The sequence below is a fragment of the Opisthocomus hoazin genome, chromosome 23 (assembly GCF_030867145.1).
Source record: "Opisthocomus hoazin isolate bOpiHoa1 chromosome 23, bOpiHoa1.hap1, whole genome shotgun sequence".
NCBI lineage: Eukaryota > Metazoa > Chordata > Aves > Opisthocomiformes > Opisthocomidae > Opisthocomus > Opisthocomus hoazin.
The window spans coordinates 5,716,429-5,739,599 of NC_134436.1; the positions used below are offsets into that span (position 1 = coordinate 5,716,429).

At 47.6% G+C, this 23,171-nt stretch overlaps 1 protein-coding gene and 1 non-coding gene across 2 annotated transcripts; both read left to right on the plus strand.

The window, feature by feature from the left end:
• Positions 1–311: 311 nt before the first annotated feature.
• HSPA9 (heat shock protein family A (Hsp70) member 9) lies at positions 312–22,436 on the plus strand. Its single transcript, XM_075441973.1, has 17 exons — positions 312–768; positions 1,471–1,529; positions 2,896–2,983; positions 3,099–3,280; positions 3,795–3,919; positions 5,523–5,596; positions 5,686–5,792; positions 6,616–6,778; positions 7,447–7,539; positions 9,227–9,436; positions 11,872–12,099; positions 12,901–13,005; positions 14,093–14,210; positions 16,615–16,709; positions 18,957–19,049; positions 20,753–20,893; positions 21,675–22,436. Exons 1-17 carry the CDS (start codon positions 691–693, stop codon positions 21,732–21,734), a joined length of 2,019 nt encoding a protein of 672 aa, XP_075298088.1. The 5' UTR covers positions 312–690; the 3' UTR covers positions 21,735–22,436.
• Positions 12,353–12,423, plus strand: LOC142364035 (small nucleolar RNA SNORD63). The gene has a single exon (XR_012766105.1). It is a non-coding gene; the product is annotated as a small nucleolar RNA SNORD63 (small nucleolar RNA).
• Positions 22,437–23,171: the final 735 nt, after the last annotated feature.

The window sequence follows — 23,171 nt, forward strand, 5'->3', positions numbered from 1 at the left end:
CAGGCGGAGGCAGCCGCGGCTCTGGCTGCGCCGCCAGCACCCCCGAGAGCTGTGCGCAGGCTCGGGGCCGGGGGTTGGGCCCCGGCGGCAGGGGAAGGCCTCCGGGCGGGCCCGCTAGGCCCCGGGGTTCGCCTCAGCGCCGGTGAGGGCCAGGGCATGCGGCGCGCTACCGCGCATGCGCGCACGCCTCGGCGCGGCGCCGCCTGCGCAGCCGCAGTAGGGCGCCCCCGCGCGGCCTCTCCCCGCGCACGCGCCGGGCTGTGGCGCCAGCCGCGCATGCGCGCCGCCCGCCCTGACGCAAGGCCGCTGCAATCGCCCTGCGCTTTATCCTGTCCGACCTTGAGTGCGCTGCGGCCCGCAGGACCTGGGCTGTCCGTGGCCGTGCCGGTGTGCGGCGGGTCACTTCGGCGCCGAGTCATCGCCGCAGTCCGCGCCGGCCGAGGAAGCGGGCTCCCTCACGGCCTCGAGAAGGCAGCGCGCAGCCGCATCCCGCGCGTTGTTGTCCCAGCGGAGCGCCGAAAACGAGCGGAAAGATCAGGCGATCGCCGGGACAGCCCGCACCGGGGGGTCCTGCGGCGCGATTGCCCCCCCGCCCCCCGCCCCGGCCCACGTGGGTGGAGGTTTCCAGAAGAGCCGCGGCCCCGCGCGCGCCGTTTCCTCTCCGCCGGCCCGGTCCGCCGCCGTCCCGCCATGCTCCGCGCCGCCGCGCGCCTCCCGCCGCTCCTGCCGCGCGCCGCCCCCGGCCCCGCGCCCCCCGGCTTGGCGCAGGTGCGCGCTGAGGGGACCGGGGGGGGGGGGCAAGGAGGGGGCCGCGGTGGGGCGAGGAGGGGGCGGCGGGGGCCGCTGCGAGCGGGGCCCCCGCCGCCCCCTCCTCGCCCCATCGCAGGCCACGGCCTGTCGGGCGGCCTCAAGCCCGCGGTAGATTTTCGCTACGGAAAGCGTTTACCCCCGCGGGGGGGGGTGGGGAGTGTGACGCTTCCCGAGCTCTCCGGGTCGCCCGTTGGCGAGTGCGGGGTTACGGCCGCCGCGAAACCGGTTGAAAACAGTTGCTGGGCAGCGTGGACTGCGGGTTCTCGGAGGGCCGTGGTGGGCGAGGCGTTGCTGACCGCGCACAAAGCGTTCGGGAAGCGGGGTTAATGTTTGTCCGCCGCCGTGCAGCGAGAGCTGAAGGTTCAGAGTTAATTTGCTGAGGTGCCTTTTGCCTGGTAGCGTGTTCTTGGGCTGGTTTCTGTGGGGGAATAGCTCTGTTCTGGTGATACAAGTCAGCGTTACACGAGATGAACAAGCGTAGTAATTGGTTTTCTACGGCGATCCGAACCTGTCTCAAATTCTTCCTTCGTTGGCACTTAAGATTTTAAAAATACAGTGTTGTAGTAGGACCTTGTCGCTTCAAAAGTTGTCTGCTTTTGAAAGACTTGGCTTGAGGACCACTTAAAGCTAAATTTTCATTGGGACATCTTTATTTTATAGACATTCTGGAATGGCCTCAGTCAAAATGTTCTCAGAGCAGCATCCAGCAGAAAATATGCGTAAGTATTTGCTTGTTCCTTCATGTTTGGCTGTTTGATGTTTATATTTACTCTTCTCCTGATACCAGAACTGATCATTGGAGTCAGAGATGGAGTAAAGGAGCCAAACCAGCAAGATAAAACTAGTACCTACGTGTGTCACTTTTCCAAGGCTGTCTTCATCTCTTTACTTGTTTTTGGGGTTTTTTTTTTTCTAAGGGAACTTTAAGAATTGTTCTTCCCCTATCCTCTTGCCATAAGCAGCATCCATAAGATGTGGATTGTTGAGATTTTTTTGATGGAAAGAAAAAAAATTAAAAATTGGTGGAACAAATTCTTTTACACTGGCCTGAAACCAGAGTGATGCTTGGCTCCATTTCACTGAAGATAAAGTTTATTTCCAGCAGCTCGTGCGTTTTAATTACTTGGCTTTGTTGTTGCAAGATAATGGAAAAAGAGTAGCAGTTAGTTGCATAACTCAGTCAGATGTTTTGTGGCTGATGCTGATTCAGGACACAGAATGGGAAATCTGTTTGTGTTAGGAAGACTGCTGAGTTCTGGTTAGCACAGAGAAACTGAGCAGTTGCACATTTCTGAGATCGCTGCTTTACGTTATTTGAGTTGGAGTCAGAGCGACTGAGGGTCCTGGGGAGTGAGGCAGTGATGGCCCCGTCGCAAAGAGGGCCCTGCTCTGCCCTCAGCGTGCTTTCTTCATTGCAGAAAGCAAAACTGTGATTCAGTCGTTCTCTGTAGCCTTGAAGAGGGTAGTACGGACTTCTTAGAAAGCAGGAAGAGGTTCAGATTTGTCTTGTGTAAGAACCGCTCCCATTTTTCACAATGAAATTAGTTTGTTGCTCCTGAGGATCAAAAGGTGGTTATCTCCAGCTCTGGCTCAGAGAACCCTGCATGAGTTAAGTCATTCTTTGTGTATTCTTCTTTTTATGCTAAGCAGTGATAAATAAACCAATAAATTTATTACTAGATTTTTTACACCAAGTGAATGTTTTCAAACAAGTTTGAACATCAAAAGTAACCTAAAGCAACACATGTCTGTGTAGGGACAGAATTAGTGATGACTTTGTTTTCTATCAAGATCTTAAGGGATACTGACACTACATGTAGTAAAGATTATTGTGGTGAAAGATAGTATTTTACGTGTTCATTTAAACAAGCAAGGATTTACTTCTAAGCGATCTGATTGAAAACAGAGGCACGAGGTTAAATTCCTGTGTAAGAGTCGGAGTACACTTTGGGTCAGAATACAGTGTGTATTTGCTTCGGCGTCTAGAGAAGAATCATTTTGTCTTGTCTTCAGGGTAAAAAGTTTTTTTGGCTGTCTAGTTATTTGTCTTTGTTAATAATTCTTTTCTTATAATATGCTTTACAGCTCAGAAGCAATTAAAGGTGCCGTTATTGGAATTGATTTAGGTACAACAAACTCCTGCGTGGCAGTTATGGAAGGAAAGCAAGCGAAAGTAAGTAAAAAATGGATACCAGCTTGTAGTGACGGTATGAGAAGTTGAATGTCCAAATTAGTGTTTTCAGAGGCAGTGTTTTGTGATGACATCCCATTATGGCTTTTTTACATAGGTGCTGGAAAACTCCGAAGGTGCCAGGACAACCCCTTCGGTTGTTGCCTTCACGGCCGATGGCGAGCGCTTGGTTGGAATGCCAGCAAAGCGGCAGGCGGTGACTAACCCACACAACACCTTCTACGCTACCAAGCGTCTCATCGGGCGGCGCTTTGATGACTCTGAAGTGAAGAAGGATATGTAAGTGAGGGTGGAGAGCAATTCCGCTACCAGCAGGAATGCGTAAAATACAATGCCGGGTAATGTGACGTGTTGTGTTTTAAAATATGACCCTCTTTTCGGGGAACTCGTGATGCCCTCGTGTCTCAGAGTTTCATTGCTTGTATTCTGAGGGCCAAGCTGGTTTTTGCTACGTTAGTTGCTGATCATCTTAAGGTTTTCAAAGAAGAAAAAAGCCTTGCTGATGCTGTGCAGAACGATCAGCATCTACCAGTGAAAACTTTTCTCATTCTTGAGGGTGTTTACCATCAAAGCCGGATGATCATACCAAAGGCTGGCGATTAAATGATGTAGCTGATTAAAACCAGTAGGAGTATATTGGTACTTCTGGGACTCCCTGGATCGGAGGGTGCTGTTGGCAAGTTCGGAATTCTTCGTCTAGAAATTGTACATGTTTGTCTGCTGATACCAGTTCTAGGGGTTTTGTGCTGTGTGCTAATACAGGAATTGAGTGTGGAATTCTTCTGTTTTTTAGTAAGAACGTTCCATTTAAAATTGTCCGTGCCTCCAACGGAGACGCTTGGGTAGAGGCTCACGGGAAACTCTATTCTCCAAGCCAGATCGGTGCCTTTGTGCTAATGAAGATGAAGGAAACTGCAGGTTGGTACAGTTTGGTCTTTGCCATGTGTGAGCACAGGTGTGACCCTGGTGCTGGGCCATGGTAAATGGAAGTGCAGCAGCCATAAAGGTACTTTTTTGGTACAGGAATCCTTGTACAGCAGGCCCTTACGTGGGGCTGATGGTGGAAGGGTGTGTGATGGGCTGTTACGAAGCCTCAAGGAAGATCAGTGCCTACCTCGATCTCGGATCTTTGGCGAGATATTGGTGCTTTACTTAAAACATACTCTTGTCCAAACTGAGTATCGATTGAGTTGATGCTCAGTTTTAATTGAATTGAACACACACTTACTCAGAAGGGGGAGCTGTCTTTCCTTGTAAGCTGCAGTCCTTGTGCCTCCCTGGCTGCAGCTGAACACGGGCTGCAGCGGCCAGGGTTTTGAGTGGCTTTGTTCTTGGTCAGCTGCTAGGTACGTAGCAAGAAAGGGAGTGTTGAAGGGACCCAATTTTGGGCCTGAATGCATAGCTTCTTAGCCAGTGGCGACTTCAAATCTTCACTAGGGGAAAATATCCATTGGCCTGGATAAATTGTGGGTTTTTTCTCCTTTTCAGTTCCTAATGTGGTTTCTGGGGAAACTGAGTATAATACATTGAGATAATAGTCAGTAGCTGCTTTCCACAGCCTCTTTTGGTAAACGTTGTGCATCCAGTGGTAAATGTTTGGAGGGCAGCACAAAAGGTTGTTCTGAAGCTTCATCCAAAAGTTTTTATTTTTCAGTGTTAGGTGCTGGACGCTTGCTAAAGCTCCACCCAAGAGTAAAATATGAGTGTGTGGTATGTGAGCATCTAGATGCAATGAATCTGACTTACTCTGAGGGTGGTGTTCCCCTGCCTTAAGCAGGTGTCTGCTTCCTGTAGATCTGTTGGGTTTTGGCCCGAATGCTACATGAATTCAACTATGGAATGATCTGGTTTTGCAAGCGACACAGAATAATGCAGTGTACACACTTCATTTTATTACACTGTGTCTGTGCAGAGCTACTGCAGAGGCATAAATCCTGTCTGTGCATTGTAACTGCATCATGCACATTCTTATTTTTTAGCAGGTCTGAATCTGCATTTGATGCTGTGACATTTGTGGCCTTAAATTCGGGGGTAATACGTATTTTTCCCGACTTGCTGTCAAACACTTGTAAAGTTAGTATGTGTACATTATTTGTACTGTGTAAATGTTACCAACAGCATACTCTATGAACAGGATGAAAATGAGTTAAAAGTGCATCACATGTTGAATACTCCAAAGAAATGGGAAACAACTTCAGTGTCGCACACGAAAAAGACAAGTTAAGCTCTCAGATGATTTCTCCCTCGCCCGTGGCATCCAGTCACTCACTGAATTGCAGAGGTGCTGTGCTGTTCTGTTGGAAGCCTACAAACTATTCCAAGTTATGTGGAAGGACATAATTTCTGCACAGCTCCCTCTGCATCTTCCCAGAAAGCAGCAAGTTCTTGGGCAGCAAGTTCTTGGGCAGCAAGCCTGTCTTTTGTTCTTAGTTCAGGAAAATTATTTCAAACTACAGAATAACAACTTGGTGGTATTTTTGTCTTACAAGGATAACTTTGCTTTGTCTCCGCTTTCCTCCAGAAAATTACCTGGGACATTCGGCAAAGAATGCTGTGATCACAGTCCCTGCTTACTTCAACGATTCTCAGAGACAGGTATTCACCAAGCTGTAAGAGTTTTTGGGGCTTACAAATTGCATTGAGTTTCTCTCAGTAGTCAGCACTCTTCCCCTGTTTTTCCTCAGGCTACAAAAGATGCTGGGCAGATCGCAGGCTTGAATGTTTTGAGGGTGATTAATGAACCAACAGCAGCTGCACTTGCCTATGGTCTGGACAAGTCTGAAGACAAAGTGTAAGTGGCTGTTCATAACACCAACCCTCCTTTAAGTAAGGATGCTGTAATTTGCTTTGTAAATGCCTCTTCTGCTTTTGTGGTTTTTAAAATCTTTGGTTGGAATTCTGCCAAAGTAGACGCACAGCTGTGAGTCAGTGCCATGTAATGTCACCTCTGTTCTATGCCAATCGTACTGGTTAAAGAAAGTGAGTTCATAACTTGCAGCTACAACTTAATTATCAAAGCTGAGTGTCGATTTAATTATCTTACCTACTGGTAGTGGTGATAGGTGTGGCTAAGGACAGCTGGGTGAGGCTGTCACCATGGGTGCTGATGTGTTGCACAAGAGGTACGCTGAGGTTTGGCACCTGGTATTCACAGCTTGTGTCTTCTTCCCTGACTGCATTCAGCCTTCTGTCACTGTGTCAAGGGTGGTTATGTAAATGCAGGGGATTTGTTACAGGTTTTGTAAATCTGATGAAGCTTGTGGTTCTGCGAAAGTCTCATATTTTTAAAAACGTGTTTCATAGTGGTTCTGGTGTCCCTGCACTTGTCATTGGGTGTAAGCGTGTATTTATTTGAAGAAGGAACTGCCCTGTTTGAAATGACAGGAAAGGTTAAGCGTCGTGCAGCACATCTTTCAGAGAAGACTTCTGCGTGGACTCAAGAGTGCTCAAGGAACGCATATGCTGTGTGATTTGTTTACTGCTGTCTTTAGAGAGGCTTTTAACTTGTGTGGACAGCAACATGAATTCTGCGCACCTCATCTGCTGGGGAGAATGATTTTTGAGCCACACAGCCTTGCCTGGAAAGTAATGTTTTTCTTTATCTGTTCTTGTAGTATCGCAGTCTACGACTTGGGCGGTGGCACTTTCGATATTTCCATTTTGGAAATCCAGAAGGGGGTCTTTGAGGTGAAGTCCACCAATGGTGACACTTTCTTAGGTGGAGAAGATTTTGACCAGGCTTTGCTACAGTACATTGTTAAAGAGTTCAAGAGAGAGGTAAGGTATCTCGTCAGAATTCACTCCTGTGTTACACTGTTTTTCAACCTCATTTAACTTCCGTGGAAGGATGTGAATTTTCTTAAATTATTAGGACTTGGTTTGTAATCTGTGGCACAGCTGAAATTTAAGACTATTAAAGACACCTGTTACTCTGGCTTCCAGTTCTTACGCTTGTTTTCTTGCAGTGGAATATGCCTCTCCTGGAAGACAAAATAGCAGGATTCTGCTTTTTACTCTAGTGTAGCAGCACTGTCCTCCGTAACTCTGTTTACTTTCAGTAATAAATACCTGTGGTCCAGTTAAATGTGTCAGCACATATGGGTACAATACAGAGTTGACTGTAGGAAACTGCAATGTATTTGCAACAGCTTTGCCAATCCAGTCTTGCCTTCTATATTCTGTGATGCAGCAGCTTTTCTAAGCTTTGGTCAGTTAGTTACTGTGTAATCACTTCCAGAGCAGAGAGGGCTAGCAGATGTTTTTGAAATGCTAGATACATTTGCCAGAAGTGAGAGAGATCGGCAGAAGTGCATATGCCAGGCTGTATTTCTACAAACATCTTTACAGTCAAGAGTGATAGGAAGGTGAACTGTAATGAAGAAAAGCTCTCTGTGACTCCTGTGCAAAAGCCGAGGGTCTGTTAACCCGTATTGTTTGTCGCTTAGATGGGTGTTGACCTGACTAAAGACAACATGGCCCTTCAGAGGGTGAGAGAAGCATCAGAGAAAGCAAAGTGTGAGCTTTCGTCGTCTGTGCAGGTAGGTGACTGGGTTCAAAGCGGTCCGGTAGAACATTTTGGTACACTTGAGTTTTCTGTTATTTCTGTTTACAAAGCTCTACGAAATTGCTGCTTTTTTCTTGTGGTGGCAGAACAAGCCTCTGTGTTACCAAATGACATCACTTTGAGAGAAAGTCCTTTAGCAGGGTAGACTGTTCAGGAGCACAATTAGTTATCAGAAGACGAGCATGTTAGCGAGTGCTGGGTTTTGCCTTTCTGCTGGCACCATGTTTTGTTGTCTTGCAGGGAATATGTCCTTGTTCCCAACTTACTATACATTTCAGAAGTCTGATGAGCATCGGCGAATTTAGCTGCAGCCAGTACTGCTGGGTTACTGGAAGCGCTTGCGGCTTTGTGCAAGCTGTTCCAGAACCTTGGTGCTACTCATTCCACTGAAACAGCTAATTTGTCTAGTAACAAGAAATAATTTCTGTAAAGAATCTTTACTTACTTGCCTGTAGCATAGTTGTCTAAACAATGGGCAACATGTACCCCCTTTTATTTTTTCCACCTGCTTTGTATATTAATGCATTCAAGCATGTCTTTTGTTCACTACTGAATAAGGAGCTGGAAAAGCAGCAAGTTGGGGGTGTAATAGTCTTGCCTAAGTGAAATTAAGGTCAATTATATAGTAATTGAAATGGGGTCTCTGCCAATTTCTAGGTTCTGAATAAACTTTTTTTTTTTGATGGTGGTCTTTTTGTTGGCCGGTGTGGAACTCGTAGCAAGGAGTTTAGGCCAGTCACAATGGATGCATAGTTCTGCCAGAGACATAGCAGGCTCTGTTTTACTAGCTCAGGAGTTGGCAAATACAGTCTGTTCATACCCGGAAAAACTGAATTCCTGAACTCTTTAGCAGTGAAGGGAAAACAACTTGCTTCTGGCCCTATTTTCCCCTAATGTTTTTGGCCATGCTATTTCTAAAGTGAATGTGCACCTCTAGTCAGTAACTTGGAATTAATTCTTGTTGTATAAACTTAAATCTCTAGAGCTTAAAGCATTAATGTTTTTAATTGCTTTGATTTGTAATATCTTGATGTCAGCATGACTCAGCACTTGAACAAGATGGTTTCAGTGTAAGTTTTGATTTAAAAATTCAGCATGTGAATTTGTAAGATCATTCACAAATAGCCATGAAAAGTGGGGATTATGGTCCCTGGCACTGATGAACTTTATGTTAAATGGCAATGGACTGGCTGTCGAACATGAGTTGTTTGTATTTAGATAAGTCATGAGTTATTTCCTTCAAGTGGTTTACCTTATATGAAATGTCAGTCATTTGGCAAAGTCTTTCAGAACTCTGAAGATAGTCTTTCTTCTGTGTTGTGCTAAAGGAAGAGGATTAAGATGGTCACTTCTGACGTGACCTGGCTATGATAGAAATTAAATTGTTTTTCTTAACAATAAAAGACCTCAGAATAACACAATATTAAAATTGGAACTTGACAGATTTAACCATGAGATGTGTAACTATATTTTACCTGTCTCTTGTCTGAAATGTCAAACATAAAAATGTGCCTTCTGCCACTTAAAGACTGGGCTGCAGAACAGCCGTGGAGATGTTCCAATACGGGCAGAACAGAAACTGTGACTTGATCTAAAACCTCTATGTAGCTTCCTTGTTTTCCATTCCTGTTTCTCACTCCGCATCTGTTTCTGTGCTGCAGACTGATATTAACTTGCCATACCTTACTATGGATGCCTCTGGACCAAAGCACTTGAACATGAAGCTGAGTCGCTCGCAGTTTGAGGGCATTGTAGCTGATCTGATCAAAAGGACGGTGGCACCATGTCAGAAAGCCATGCAGGATGCTGAAGTCAGTAAGAGTGACATTGGTGAAGTCATCCTCGTCGGTGGCATGACCAGAATGCCAAAGGTATGAGATATGTCTCTGTTAGGGGCAAAGCTGGCACAGCTAGCCAGTGCTTACTGCTAAGGGTGATCTGGAACGGATAAGTTGAGAGTCTGGTAACTTCAGCACTGCAGCAGCTGAAGGCCGCCAGGAGCAGAGCAGACATGTGAAGTAGTCGCATGAAAGCAGTAGCAAGGGACTCTCACCCTGCTTAATTAGCTTGGCTCTGGGGGCTGTAGCAGAGTTGCACTTTACAAAGACAAGTGGGAGGCATCAGGAGTTGAAAATTCAACTTGGTTTTGTGATGTGGACCAAACATAAGCAGCATTGTTCAGATACACAGTGTTGTCTCTTGTTTGTGGACTTCAGTGAGTGATAAAGGTACTCTTCAATGACAATAGCCTATCAGTACTACCTTTGCCTTCCACTGAACTTTTTCCCCTGCACAGAGCACTAATAGCAAGCTGGGAAGAAACAGCACAAGCAGAACGGCGCTGTTACCTGCGCGTACTCAGCTACCTGTGTGAGGCTGGGTGTTGTCAAGCATATTTAACTGGCTCTTCCAAACACTCATTACCTAATACTGGCTCTCGTGCTCTGTGGTGATAAGCACCAACAGGTAACTTAGAAGCTTGCTCTGCTGACATGCAGAGTCTTGCAGATATGGCCCTGTCTGCTGGTGACTTACTCTTGTTCGTAGTAGCAGTGCGGGCTGCTGCTTAGCTCCACTGAAGTCAGAGCTGAACATGTATGTACATTGCTGTCTTCAAGGGTACGGTTTGTCCTTCTCTACAGAGATCATCAAAATATCATTCCATAGTGATCAGTCAGGCTTGGATTATTTGTCTGCTGTTAAGATTTGGGATTTGCAGGTCCTTCCTAGGATAGTAGGTGTGTGCGTGGTCCTGCTTGAATTGATTTGGGGTTTGGTGGTGGGTTGGTTTGGGTGGTGGCTGGAGCTGATATTAGCATGCGCAGAAGGTCACCCAGGCAGGGGAGCCCGAGCAACAAGATAAACAGAAGCTGCTGCTCTGGCCAAAGCTCAAGCGAGTAACTGTGCTACGCCTTCCCCAAGTCACTACTGTTCCAGCTGGATAAAGGAAAGATGGTGTGGTTAGCTACATGTAAAGTGACAAAAAACAGCTCTAGAAGTGGGGAAGTCCTTTCTGAAACATTATGTATCCTTTAGGGGTGGGAGACAGTACTTAAATATTGATTTTAATTTTTTTATTTTTACTTTTTTTATGCCCCGTTTATAACTCCCCGCATCTATGGCTTTGAGCTTGCATAGTGTGTTCCTGAGTGCCTGTAGTTACAGCTCTGGCTCCAAGATAAGTGCCTGTATGTTGCACAGAGCCTTCTCTCTTGTACGTTGTTGTGTTCATTTTGCCCTGCTAGAAGGGAATGTGCCTTCTTTAGGGCTCTCACGTGGCCAGTGCTCCAGGAAATGTACAGTGAGTGGTTAGAGGTCATGTTTCTTTTGTACTGTAAAATATGCCTCCAGAGGCTTGCACTTAATTACACGCTCATCCATGAAGTGTCTTCCTCTGTAATGAACACTCCTGGCAGATGTCTCTTGGCTTAAGCGCGGAGGAGTTGGATGTTTGCTTACAGCACAGTTTCCCAGGCACATCATGCTCACCTGTGCTGACGTGTGCCTGCCGGGTGTGCTTGGGGAGGAGGGAAGCTGTGGGCGGGAGCGAAGTCCCACACCCTTCTCTTGTAAGGTGGAGGAGTGGACTGCTGAGCTCTGCTCTGGTGGAGGCACCTTGTTGCATTCCCATCTGGATACTTCAGCAGTAAATCTGTTGTAATCATGAGCATGTCCTTCCGAAAAGGCAGAGCAGTGAAAAGCCCTCAGCAGCTCGGACTGTCTGCTGACATAGCAGATCTACTTCTCTGGTGGAATGGCCCATTAAATAAAGAATTTGAAACTGCAGTCCTTCATACATGTTTGGGTTTTTTTCCACCTTCATTACATACAAACAAGATGACCTGTCCTTGTGCTCTGAATTTTTTTTACCTTCCCTGTGCTCTGCCTCCACAGCTGTACTGTCCTTGACAGCTGTGTTCTGCCCGGTGTTGGCTTGTACAAGTGCCTGGGGAGCAGTCCTTGACTCCTGCTCGATAAACATGGAGCGATCCCTTCTGAATACAGCTGGGCTACGTGAGAAGACTGATGTAGGTTGACTTGCAGCTGGCAAACATGATTGCAGGAAAGTCTCCAGAGAAGGGGTTGTCTAGAGTGAAACGACTGCATTTAACAGGGTACACGGAAGATGGGTAATTAGGGAGCAGTCACAAGCCTGACGCTTAATATTTCTATCATGCCATGGGGTTAAATGGCAGTGGGAGCATAAAGATACAAACCTTTAGCTGCGGCTGGTGTGTTCTTGTGGCCACAGCACTGGGCGGTGATGGTTCACTCTGCATACGAGCTGTGCTTTTCCTCCATTCAGGTGCAGCAGACTGTACAGGATTTGTTTGGCCGTGCTCCTAGCAAAGCAGTTAATCCTGACGAAGCCGTTGCTATTGGTGCAGCTATTCAAGGTGGCGTGTTAGCTGGTGACGTTACTGATGTCCTGCTGCTGGATGTAACTCCCCTCTCCTTGGGGATTGAGACACTGGGAGGCGTCTTCACAAAGCTCATCAACAGGAATACTACCATACCAACTAAGAAGAGCCAGGTACAAGTTGACTCCAGATGGGTGGGTCTTTTGTGGTGGTCTCAAACACCCAGTGAAGGGTACCCAAAGCGTCCCAGTAGATGATCTTCTCTCCTCCTCGTCTGGCAAGGAGAAGCGGTGTAGAAGTCAGGTTTAATGTCAGCCACTGAGTATCTGTGTTGATGATTACTGTGCCCAAGGGGGCAGGTGAGTTGAGCTACTGTGTGCTGAGATGCCCCAGAACTGTTGCGGCCTGGTCGCGGTTGCAGTGTGTGTGCCATGATGTAACTGTCAACACATCATTCTGAAGAAGAATTGTGTGGAGACCTTCTGTAACTGAGCACCACACCTGCCGGAGACCATCTTTCTTGGACAGCGTACCTCAGAAGCGATTATTTTTTCCCCTGTGTCGTAAGGCCCGAGTAGACTTGGGTGTGATCCTTTCTTTTACTTTGCCTTGTCTGGGTCTGCTGGTGTGTGTTCTTAGTGATAACGCTTGTTCTCTCTGGGGCGTGGGGTTAGGGCAGGAGGAAGCGTTCTGGTAATGTGGCTGGCTGCTGCTGGAGCCTGCTGCTGGGATGGCATTGCCGGTTTTCATGTGCTCATCTGCACATAGGACAAGATGCCAGTGAGCCTGGCTGTTGCTAGTCTTGGTGCCTTGGTGTTTTGTAAGAGGAACAGGGGAACAACAAGCATTTAATGATTCTTTACCTCTTCAAAGTAGCTTCTCTTTACTCCTTTCCTTGTTAGTCAGTTTGTAACTGCATCTGTTCATGTGTTGCAATTTACTAGCTGTGCTGTAACTTTGTTCCTTTTCCACAGGTGTTTTCTACAGCTGCTGATGGGCAGACTCAAGTGGAGATTAAAGTATGCCAGGGGGAGAGAGAGATGGCTAGTGACAACAAACTTCTTGGCCAGTTCACATTGGTACGTTGGCTGCTCAGTATTCATGACCTTAGATTTGACCTGCTTTGAGAAGTTCAAAGCCTTCTCCATTTCAGCTGACCCCTGAAGGCAGTGTTGAGGGGGAGTCATCTTACTGAAGACATCTGACCCTATCTATTTGTAGTAAAAAAGCAGTCTCTAAAGGCACAGCCTGATTCTGGGACAGCCTTTCAGTGGCAGGGGAGCAACTAGTGTTTAAGATGGAACTCAGAGTTTCTAAGCAGTCTGAAGTGGCACAGGGGCTAACGTAGCTTTAGGGCTTGATCACCTTGAAGGGCCCTCTCCACTTCTGGGCAGAAAGAGAGCTCTCTAGTGCCAGGCCCATGCAGCAGGTAACCAGAATGCATGCCTTTCCTCTGGTGTTGCAAAGACAAGACTTGGCGCAGGCTGCACGTTAACCTGCTGTCCCTAGGGTAACCCGTTTCTAGCCCAGTGCTGCTTTTGTGTGAAAGCCCGTGGATTGCCCTCCTTACTGGAGAAACGGATATGCTCGAGGGATTCGTGTGTGTGCAGTGTGTGGCTGACTAACCAGCTCCCAACACAGAATTGGTTTGATCAGTGTCAGCAAAATTTGGCACTGTTAGATAACTGTTTGCCCAAATTTGCTGTTGCTAGGAAGAGCCATGCAGAAAGGAAGAGCTTTGCCTTTATTTTGTACCTTTGAAGGAAGCTGAACTGCCTGTCAAGTTTTTTAATGGGTTAACCTCAGAGGTAGTCAGTAAAGTCCAGTTGTGTCCAGAAGTGAGGAAATACAGCATCCTGCCATGTCCTGGATGGGAAGAGTGGCTTGTTTAGCGATAAAGCAGAACCTGCGTTGCCTCCAGACCAAACCTGGGGGCTACTTCTTGTGGTTTCTGTGCACTTGGCCTGGGTAGAAATCTGTATCCTGCTAGCTGTACATACTGCTAATCACATGATTTCCACGGGCATTTAGAGGGTTCAGCTCTGAGGGTTAGTTAATAGTTGATTCAGCTGACAGATCACCAAGATAACGTGCGCGACGCTGGAGCCTCGTACCTGGAGCTCCTGGCTGTGTGGGAGCTAATGGCTAAGCACTTCTTGTTCTCAGGTTGGGATTCCTCCAGCGCCGCGCGGAGTGCCCCAGATTGAGGTCACTTTTGACATTGATGCTAACGGTATCGTTCACGTGTCAGCCAAGGATAAAGGCACCGGACGCGAACAGCAAAGTAAGTGCTCTGGGATGCTGCTCAGGGGTGAGGAGAAAGGTGTGGAGCAGTGAAAGTGCCGTAGCACGCTGGGCACTGGGGGTGACACTAGGGGACACCAAAGGTGATGGAGTGCTGCCCTGATGGGCATCCCACGGTCCAGGGGTGGGGACTGTGGTGCATGTTACTTGATTAAGAGTCAGGATGATTCAAGCAGTCTGCTGCCAGTGCAGCGCAGATGCAGTTGAAGTCATCTTAGGAGCCTAAGTGCCTGCTCTGGAAGGGAGGGCGAAGGGTTACCGCACAGTGAAATAGGGAGCAGGAGGAGTGACAGCTGACCTGTTGTTTCATTTTAAGGAACTGAAGCCTCTGTAAACATGTAGCACTCTGTTGCGCTCTCTGTTAGCCCGCTGACAGAGATTGCCACCAATGGATGCGCTCTCTTGGCACATTAGGCAGAGATGAAGCATCTGCCTATACCAAGGTCAAGGAAGTCCTCGCTTAGAGGGTTTTACCACATTCTGAATCATTTTGTGCTGTATGATGGTCCTTGCTTGGTCTTGCAGTCTGCTGTGACCACTATAGCAGTGTTTCAGCAGAGTGCAACTGTTTCCTGGGATTTCCTGAATGTATCGGCTGTGCCTCCGTCCCAGGAGAGGTGTGGGGCGTACGGGGTGGCTAGCTGAGGGCTCGCCGGTGTGTTTGGAGCAGTGTTCCTGCTGCGTACAGCGATGGCCTGCACCAGAGGAGCTCGGAGCAGTGACGTTCTGCCCTACGTTACTCTGAAGGGACAGAAGTCGGGGTTAGGGAATCCAGCACCTTGTACAGGGTGTTCTTGAGCTGTGCTCCTGGGTGTTCCTTTGGGGCTGCCCTCTGCTAACACCTGCAGAGCTGACTGGCTGTTGGAGGCTGCCTGCATGCAGGTGACAGCTTTTAAGGGAGAAATCGAATTAGGAGGATCTCTGTTGAATCCAGGGCATGTCAAGTACAGCTGAACAGATCAGCCCCGTGCTGAGACCCTGTTTTGTTTCTAATTACCCCATTACAAAGGTCTCAAAATTGAAGTGTTTTGAAGCAGCAGGTATTTTGCATAACCACCTTGTTCATTTTCATCCATTTAGGCTGGAACCGTCTCTAAATGGCAGGAGGCTTGGGGACTTCAAGCTGTCAGTGTATTTTGCTCTGTAGTGCAATGAAATGTTAGTCCCAGTGTTCTGGGGTAATTAACGACACGGTTGGCATTTTCTAAAGCTCCGTTGTGGGCTCATAAAACTAATTTGAAGCATTCATAGATTCCCCTGATACAAAATAGATTGCTTTTGTGCCTCTAACTGGAAGCCTCTATACCGCCCTTCAGTTGTTTCTTGGAGGCAACCACTTGAGCAATCAAATACATGCTCTAGTTAAGAAAAATATTGTTAACTTTGTCTTGTCACCTGGAAGGTATATGCTCTCCTTAATCAGGCTGCTTGGCTTTCGGCAGAAATTTGTTACCAGAACCACACTGCTTGTTACTTTAATTTTCTTGTATATTTTCGATGTGCAGCAGCCTTCTACCTCTGAATAGCCATCTCCTGATAATAGGCAACTAGAATTTTGTAGCTGCCTACCTGTGTACAAACGTGGTCCTGATGATGAAGCTGAACTGCACATCTGCATCCAAAGGGCACATGTGCGTGTTTCTGTCTTTGTTCAGGGTTTTGTACCCCTAACAAATACAGTATAGAAAACTTATTTCTAGTGAGGATCTCGGCGTACCCTTTTTTGGACTTTGTGGTATCCTGGATGTCAGTCCTCTCTGTTGCAATGAAATAATGCTTTACTGCAGAAATTAGCTGAAGTCTAGAAGTACCTTTTGGCACTAATGGAGGCAAAAAAAGAGGGAGGGGCGGACACCTGTAAGAGCCTGCCCATAGAATCATGCTATGCTCACTTACTAAGGGCAGTGTGAGGAGCTGGGTGGGGAATGTTGTCTTACCCTGCTACCAGCCTGGGCTGCTTTCCAACAGTGAAAGGAATCTCTGTGCCCTGGTAACATAATTCCTTCTGTCTGGATTTTTTTCTTTGGTTGTTTTTTTGCCTCTTCAGTTTTGTGATTTTTAACCTGCTAGGATGCCCCTGTGGTTTGGGGGCTTTGTGTGCACATTCACTTTCCAGAAGGAGTAACTGGAGAACGGTCAAAGTGATTTGCAGACCAGTGAACAGGAAGCGTCTGGCAGAGCTGGGGAGTCCATAGATCTAAGATGTCAGGTTTGAGTCTTGCCAGCAGCATGACTGCCTCTTCAAAGACTGGCTGTCTTTGTACTGCCCACGGGGTCTTCACAGGTGCACAGTCCCTGAGCACAGCTGCTGAGAGGCTTTGGGAAATAATACTCTCCTCAAAGGTGAGAGCACATTCTTTAGTAACGCTTCTTCTCTAATGCAGTTGTTATCCAGTCTTCTGGTGGCCTGAGCAAAGATGAAATTGAGAACATGGTGAAGAATGCAGAGAAATATGCAGAGGAAGACAGGCGAAGAAAGGTAATATGATCATTATGGCATCTTCCAGCTGGTAGCGTACCTGCCAGTTACTGCCCTTCTGCGCTGTTGACTGTGCTCCCCTTTGAAGGAGCTGTAGGTTCTGCTCTGTACAGCCTTGTGCTGTTTGCTTGTGCAGTTACCCGAGTATCTGCTTGCTTCCTTGTATTCAGTTTACGCTCCAGAGCTGGAAGAAGGTGTATGCAGAGGCATTTGGATCCTGGGTTTGGGTTGGGTAACTTGCCCTGTGGCACTAGCATTTTAATTCCTCCCTGAAGAAGTACTGGGACGTGGAGGCAGCAGGGAGCAAACTTATCCACCTATTACTCATGACAAACAGCTTTGAGCTTTGCAATTTGGTTGTGCTTTTTGTCATCCATGCTCTCTGCTGTCCACCTACCTGTTACCTTGGCTGTTAATTTGGAGCTAGCCTGTTACAGCTGGGTTCTCACGGTGATGTTCCATTTAAGTGGAGGTAGTATGGGGATATTTAAGCTACTTTCTCTGAATTTATTCTAAAGCTTAATTTATAGAACTTGCCAAGCAAAGCTGCACCTCAGCCTCTTCTTTTGTAAGTGGGAAGTTGCTTTCCATTGTGCTTAAAAACTCACTGTGGTGTCTTGAATGCTGCAATTCATCTGAGCGCAGTATTTGCCCTCGGCACAGGTGAAGCCATTGGGAGATGCTTGAAAGCCTCACTGACTTTGTCAAGACAAGACTGGCACTTGCCATGGTTGAGTGACTGAACCTGTGGTGTTCACAGGACTAATGGTTGGAACTAATTGGTTTAATGAGGGTAGTACCAATGAATTATGCTACTAAATATAGAGCATTGATTTTTAAGCAGGCACAGTGAAGGCCTGCTCTGGGATACAGTATCAGCGTCTGTTTAGCAGTTGCTGAAACTAGCGCACTGAATTTATCTGTTCTCCTAGTCTGTAGAAACCTGTCTTATGTTCAGGCAGCTCTGTAAATGTCATCCTCAATACTGAAAGGATCAGAAGAGGACTAAAGGAGGGAATGCATGGAGTAAATTCACATGAAGCAGCATTGTCTTGTCTTAAAAGCTCTAAAGCCACAGAGCGTTGGCTTATTAGCATTTGTAGGTTAGATGGCGAACACTGAGAGACCTTGGTCTGAAAGTCCCACTGTTTAAATAACTGCATCATTGCCATGAAGCGTGGGTGGTGGCCTAGCACTTGAAGAGGCTGCACTGAAACCTTTTTGCTGTTGCCTTACTTGAACTTTGTGTCTTAAATCACTGAATTAGTTCTTCCCTGTTGTAGTCCTGAAGTGGGACTCATCTCTGTCCGGTGACCTGTCAGATGAAGGTCATTAGGTTGCTCTCTTAACTAACACTGGTCTGCCTCTTTACTTGACCTGCGTAACTGTAATTGTCAAATTTCCCTGGTTTCACCTTTCTGATCATGGTTTTACTGCCGTGGAAGTATTGTGAATGCGTAAACAGAGTTATCTGTCCCTCTGCTGGGCTCGGCATCCTGCTGTAAACTTTGGCAGCCCACAAAGACTGAAGACATAGTGTAGAAACAAAACTATTTTTCATCGGCTTTCCCTGTAAGCGGCTGGGCTCCTGAGAATATTCTTGCACCCGTGTTCAGGTAGACTGTTCTTTCAGATGGAGAGGGCTGAGTGTCCTGGAGACCACTGCTGGTGAAGTAGTTCGTGCTGATGCTGGGACTGAATTTTGTCTTTGCAACAGGAACATTAGGAACTTATTTCTTACCTAGCACAGTGGAGTTTTTCCACCGTTGAGATGCTACAAGCAGTTGTAATAGGGGGACAGGAGTAAAACAACCCAGCATTTTTGTTATCTCTAGTGTCCTTGTTCCTGAAGCAGATTAAGAGTGTTTTCTGAGAGTTCTGTTGCTTTCCAAAGGAGCAGAGAGTGCTCTCCTGTCTCTGCAGTTGCTGGCTCTTGCAGTGTGCCAGCAGTAGTAGTGCTGTATTAGCTGCTGCCTCTTCCAGGAAGATGGGATTTGCTGTGTGTGACAGCGTGAGGACTGCCTTGCACAGACTGCCTGCTTGGGCTTGTGGTGCCATAATGCATCTAGAAATGGTTTGCTTTACATTTCTTCTCCCCCTCCCCATGCCATTAAGGAAGGACCCTGGGTAGGAGCTAAGATGGAATTTGGCAGTTTGGGGAAAGAAACATCAGCTGCTAGTTCATACGTACACAACTCGCATCGCCAGTGAGATGTGCAGTAGATCCTTATGAGCTCTCTTACCCAGGAACGTGTGGAAGCTGTGAACATGGCCGAAGGCATCATCCATGATACAGAGTCTAAGATGGAGGAGTTCAAGGATCAGCTGCCAGCGGATGAGGTGGGTAGTTTCTGATCCCCTAACAGCAGAGGAGGTAAGATTCCTTGCTGTGTCTTTGCTCACATTCTCACGTAACTCATAGCTGGCTCTGGCCAGTAGCATCAACTCGGTGTGTATATCCATGCTGCGGAGAGGTGGCACAGTCATTGACTCTTCTGGCTTTTGCACTTGATGAGTGAGATGAGTGTGGCTGATGGGAGGATGTAAGGATGTACTTAGAAGAACATGGCTTGGATAATAGCAGATATCCTATTTCAAAGCACAAGTTCAGTGTCACTGAAGATCTAAGAGCCTGGGAAGCTGTTAACAAAAGGCTTCTGCATGAATTGTGTCCTTGACTTGGCCTTGCAGTGATTTGATAAGAGCTGTAGTGTGGCCTGTGTGAGAGGAGAGTTTTGCTCAAAAGCTAGAGATTATGAGCAGTGCCTACCAGTGTATCGGCAAAGCTGCTGCGCAGTCCTAGCAGCCTCGGTGGTACAAACACAGCACCCAAGAACTTGGAGGCAGTGTAATTTACTGTAACCACTTAGCTCCGATTTTTCATCTCTCTTTGGAGTGAAGTGGATATTTAGTATCAAAAGAGTGCTTTTTCATACTGTTGTAAGTGACAGTTTAATTTCTGCATTATGAATTTCAAAAGCCAAGTTTAAAACAGATTGCACAGTCTTCAAGGTAACAGCTCTCGAAGCAGAATACAAAGGGCTTGTAGGGCTTGTGAGGCGTTTGAGGGAACAAAATTACCGTTCATTGGTAAGTAGCCTCTGATGAGTTTAAATGCTGTTTTTCCAGCCGAGCTTGTCTCTCCAGGGTGGATATTGGCTGCCTCTGTGTTTGGGATTATGATCGCTGGAGTTTTCTCTCTCAGGAGCACCGAGCCTAAATCCCTGTTCCCTGCAAGGGCTGTTGTTCCCTGCGGTGTCTTTTGGGGAATGCCAAGGGAAAGAGGGTGGCGGTGCTTACGAGTAAGGCCTGCGTGGTCAGGGTGGAGACGGTGGCCCGACACAGAAGGTGTCGATGGCCTTCCCCTTCCTGCGGCTCTGAGTGAGAACTCTGCCCACGTTTTGCCTGCAAGCGCTGCCGGCACAGCTGTCCCCCAGTAACCTCGCTTCTCCGGGCCTGCCTCTCCAGCAGCGCGCCAGCCTGACGGAGAAATGCCAGACTGCGTGGAGGGCTTGACAGATGGCTACAGGGGCTGGGATGACACCGTGTTGCTTTGGTTTGCCTCTCTGCTCCTTCTCCCACGTGTAACAAAGGGATTAAACAGGGCGGTGAACAGCCTTACTCGTTGGCTTTCTGACATGACTTCAATATAGATGAAAAGCAGCTCTCCCTTCCCTTCACCCTGGCTCCCGGGGTGACTGACTCGCTGGCGAGGTGTGCCAGGGAGAGCAGCTCTCAGCCTTGGCGGGCTCTTCGGTCTCTGCAGGGCTTTCTGTCCTTGGCGCCTCTGCTGAGACTGCAACCAAGGGGACCGATTAATGCCAACTGTGGCACAGTTAGTGAAGTGGACAGGTGCCCACTGGGAACTGAGCGCAATCCTGGTCCCTGCGGACCGTATGGCTCAGTTTGAGACATGGCTTTATGGCTTCTGGCAAAAACCTGGCAGTTTTGCTGTGGCCAGTAGGTGGGTGAAATGACAGGAACGAGATTCTCGGTGAACAAAGAGCAGGATTTCATTGTGTCTGTTTGTCACTTATTTTCAGTGCAACAAATTAAAGGAAGAAATTGCCAAGATGAGGGAACTTCTGGCTCGTAAAGATACTGAAACGGGAGAAAACATCAGGCAGGCAGCAACCAGCCTGCAGCAGGCTTCCCTGAAACTGTTTGAAATGGCTTACAAGAAGGTAGGTTTACAGCCATTTCCATTTTGTAGCCCTCGGATGGGGAGGGCTGGGTCGGGACGTGAGACGTGCAGGTAAGAGCTGTGCTGGGAGGTAGCGCCAAGCCTCGGTGCAGCTCCTTCGGAGGGATGCTTGCTGTAGGAAGCCGGGTAGAGGTGAAGGCCTGCAGTCTTGGCCATCCCGCCTCCCAGGTGGGGTGTTAGGCTTCTGTACAGTGGTGTATGGAGAAGTGCTGGAAGCTCTTGGTAAGGAGCCTCGAGGAGAGCTCCTAGGGCTTTCCCCTAGGTGTGTAGAGTGCCTAAAGAAGCAGTGGAAGGTCTGGACTTAGTTTTAGGATGGTTGTATAACAGGCCTCCTCTTCAGTCTGCTTAAAATCACAGCAGTGAGGCCACCAGGACTTTCTTCTCCATCTCCTCCCCAGTGGAAGGCCCACCCACTCAAGCCCTGGCAGTTGTGTGGAAGGTCTCCCAGAAGCAGCACACTGCCCAGGTGACCTTGGTGGTCCTAAGCTGCTTTTCTGATGTCAAACTGAAAACATTCAGTGCTGCAGTGTAAGCTTGTTACATCCACTGGGAACACGTAAATAACGGGAAGATTATTTCCTCCCTCTTAGTAGCAGTCACGCAGAGATGAAGATTGTTGCTGTTCTCCAGTGGACAATTATGCTTTTCACTGAGGGAAGGGCGTCTTCAGTCTGGAACTAACCTAAGCGGCTAGCTGGGAAAAAAATGTCTGGGAGCAGCATTTTGTTGTTATTACAGCTAATAAGCCAACTCTTTCACAGATGGCCTCCGAACGCGAGGGTTCGGGAAGTCCGGGGGATCAGAAGGAAGAGAAGCAATAAGACGTCTCTGTCTTGCCTTGACTGGAGTATGAAGAAGAGGTCGATTTTCTTGACGCTTGGGAGAGAAGGGACCTTCCTGAGCAGCAAGGGGCAGAATTCAGACTTACTGTGTTTTTGCAGTATTCTATATATAAAATCCCTTAATGTATAAACTTAGTGATGCGTCTGCTAGATAAATTGTCACTTGATGAAAGTTAATTCATGCCAGACGAAGTTCGAAGTGTTTGGCCTGGTGGTATTCAACTGAGGCACACGGGGACTCGCTGATCATTTATTTCTGATACCTGACACAATGGTGTACTAAATCTGATATCAAACTTTGAAAACCATGTCACTGAATCGAAGGGTGGAGATGGAAGTCCTGCTGGGACTGGGAGGAGAGAGACACCCGTATGGGCCCTCCTTGTGGATCTGAGTACTTGGGAGCAGCGGTGGCAAGGCTGGTGACGTTGCTGGAGAACATTCGGATCTGCGGCTAGGTTAGTACCCTTGTTCTCAAGGACAGGGGTTACTTCAAATTTAGCTGTAACATTATTTCTTACAAAAGAGGCTATGTGGAAGTTTACTTTGCTTGTTTGAGCCTTCTGCTCCATCCTGTGTCTGTTCTCTGCTTATGGTAAAACAATTTCCTTGATAATAAAACTGTTACTGGATCCATTCTGGATTTTTTTAAAATAAAAGCAGAAAAGTGTCCAACATGAAGTTCTTGGTATCCTGGCCTTGCTGGAGAATGTGATTGTGTTGCTGCCTGAGAACTCCTAGGGTGGAACAGCTGGGCAGCTGTAGCTGCAGCAGCTTTATGGAATTTGTGCTTCATTCACATGTAAAAAGAAGGCATCTGGTGTCGGAGTAGGAGCTGTCCCTGCTGCGAGTATCACTGCCGCGCGCACGATGCCTGGAGGTCCTGCTCTGGTCCGCAGCAGCAGTAGGACTTCACCTTCGGGCTCTTTGTGCTTGGGCTCAGCCTTCTGAAGCAGGCTGTGGACTCGGAGCAGCAGGCAAGCCCCCTGAGGAGGCACAGTCTCCTTGCTGAAAATATTGATCTTTTTCCTTTCTGTGTGTGTTGTCAGCTGGGAAGAAAAAGTAAACTTTACAGCTGCCTTGTCTGGACAGGTCAGGTATTTAGGAAGTAGAAAAGGATTCTTTTATTTCTGGCACTCTAGAAGGTCTAATTACAAGGAGCTGTTGGGGGAGGCTACACATCTTCATCCTGTGAGTTTGAGTTGGGGACTGGAAGGGACCAAGACTGCTTCAGGCACCGAGCTCTCTCCAGCAGTCCTAGCACAAAGGCCTGGAAGCAGCTTCCCCTTCAGAGGAGATCAGCCTAGCCTGCTGAGGTGGACGTGGCGGGAGAAAAACTTTTCAAGAGCAGTGATCTGAGAAGGGAGAGCGAGCTCCAAGGGCGTGAAGGAAGGGGCCTGCTGAGCCAGAGGAGGA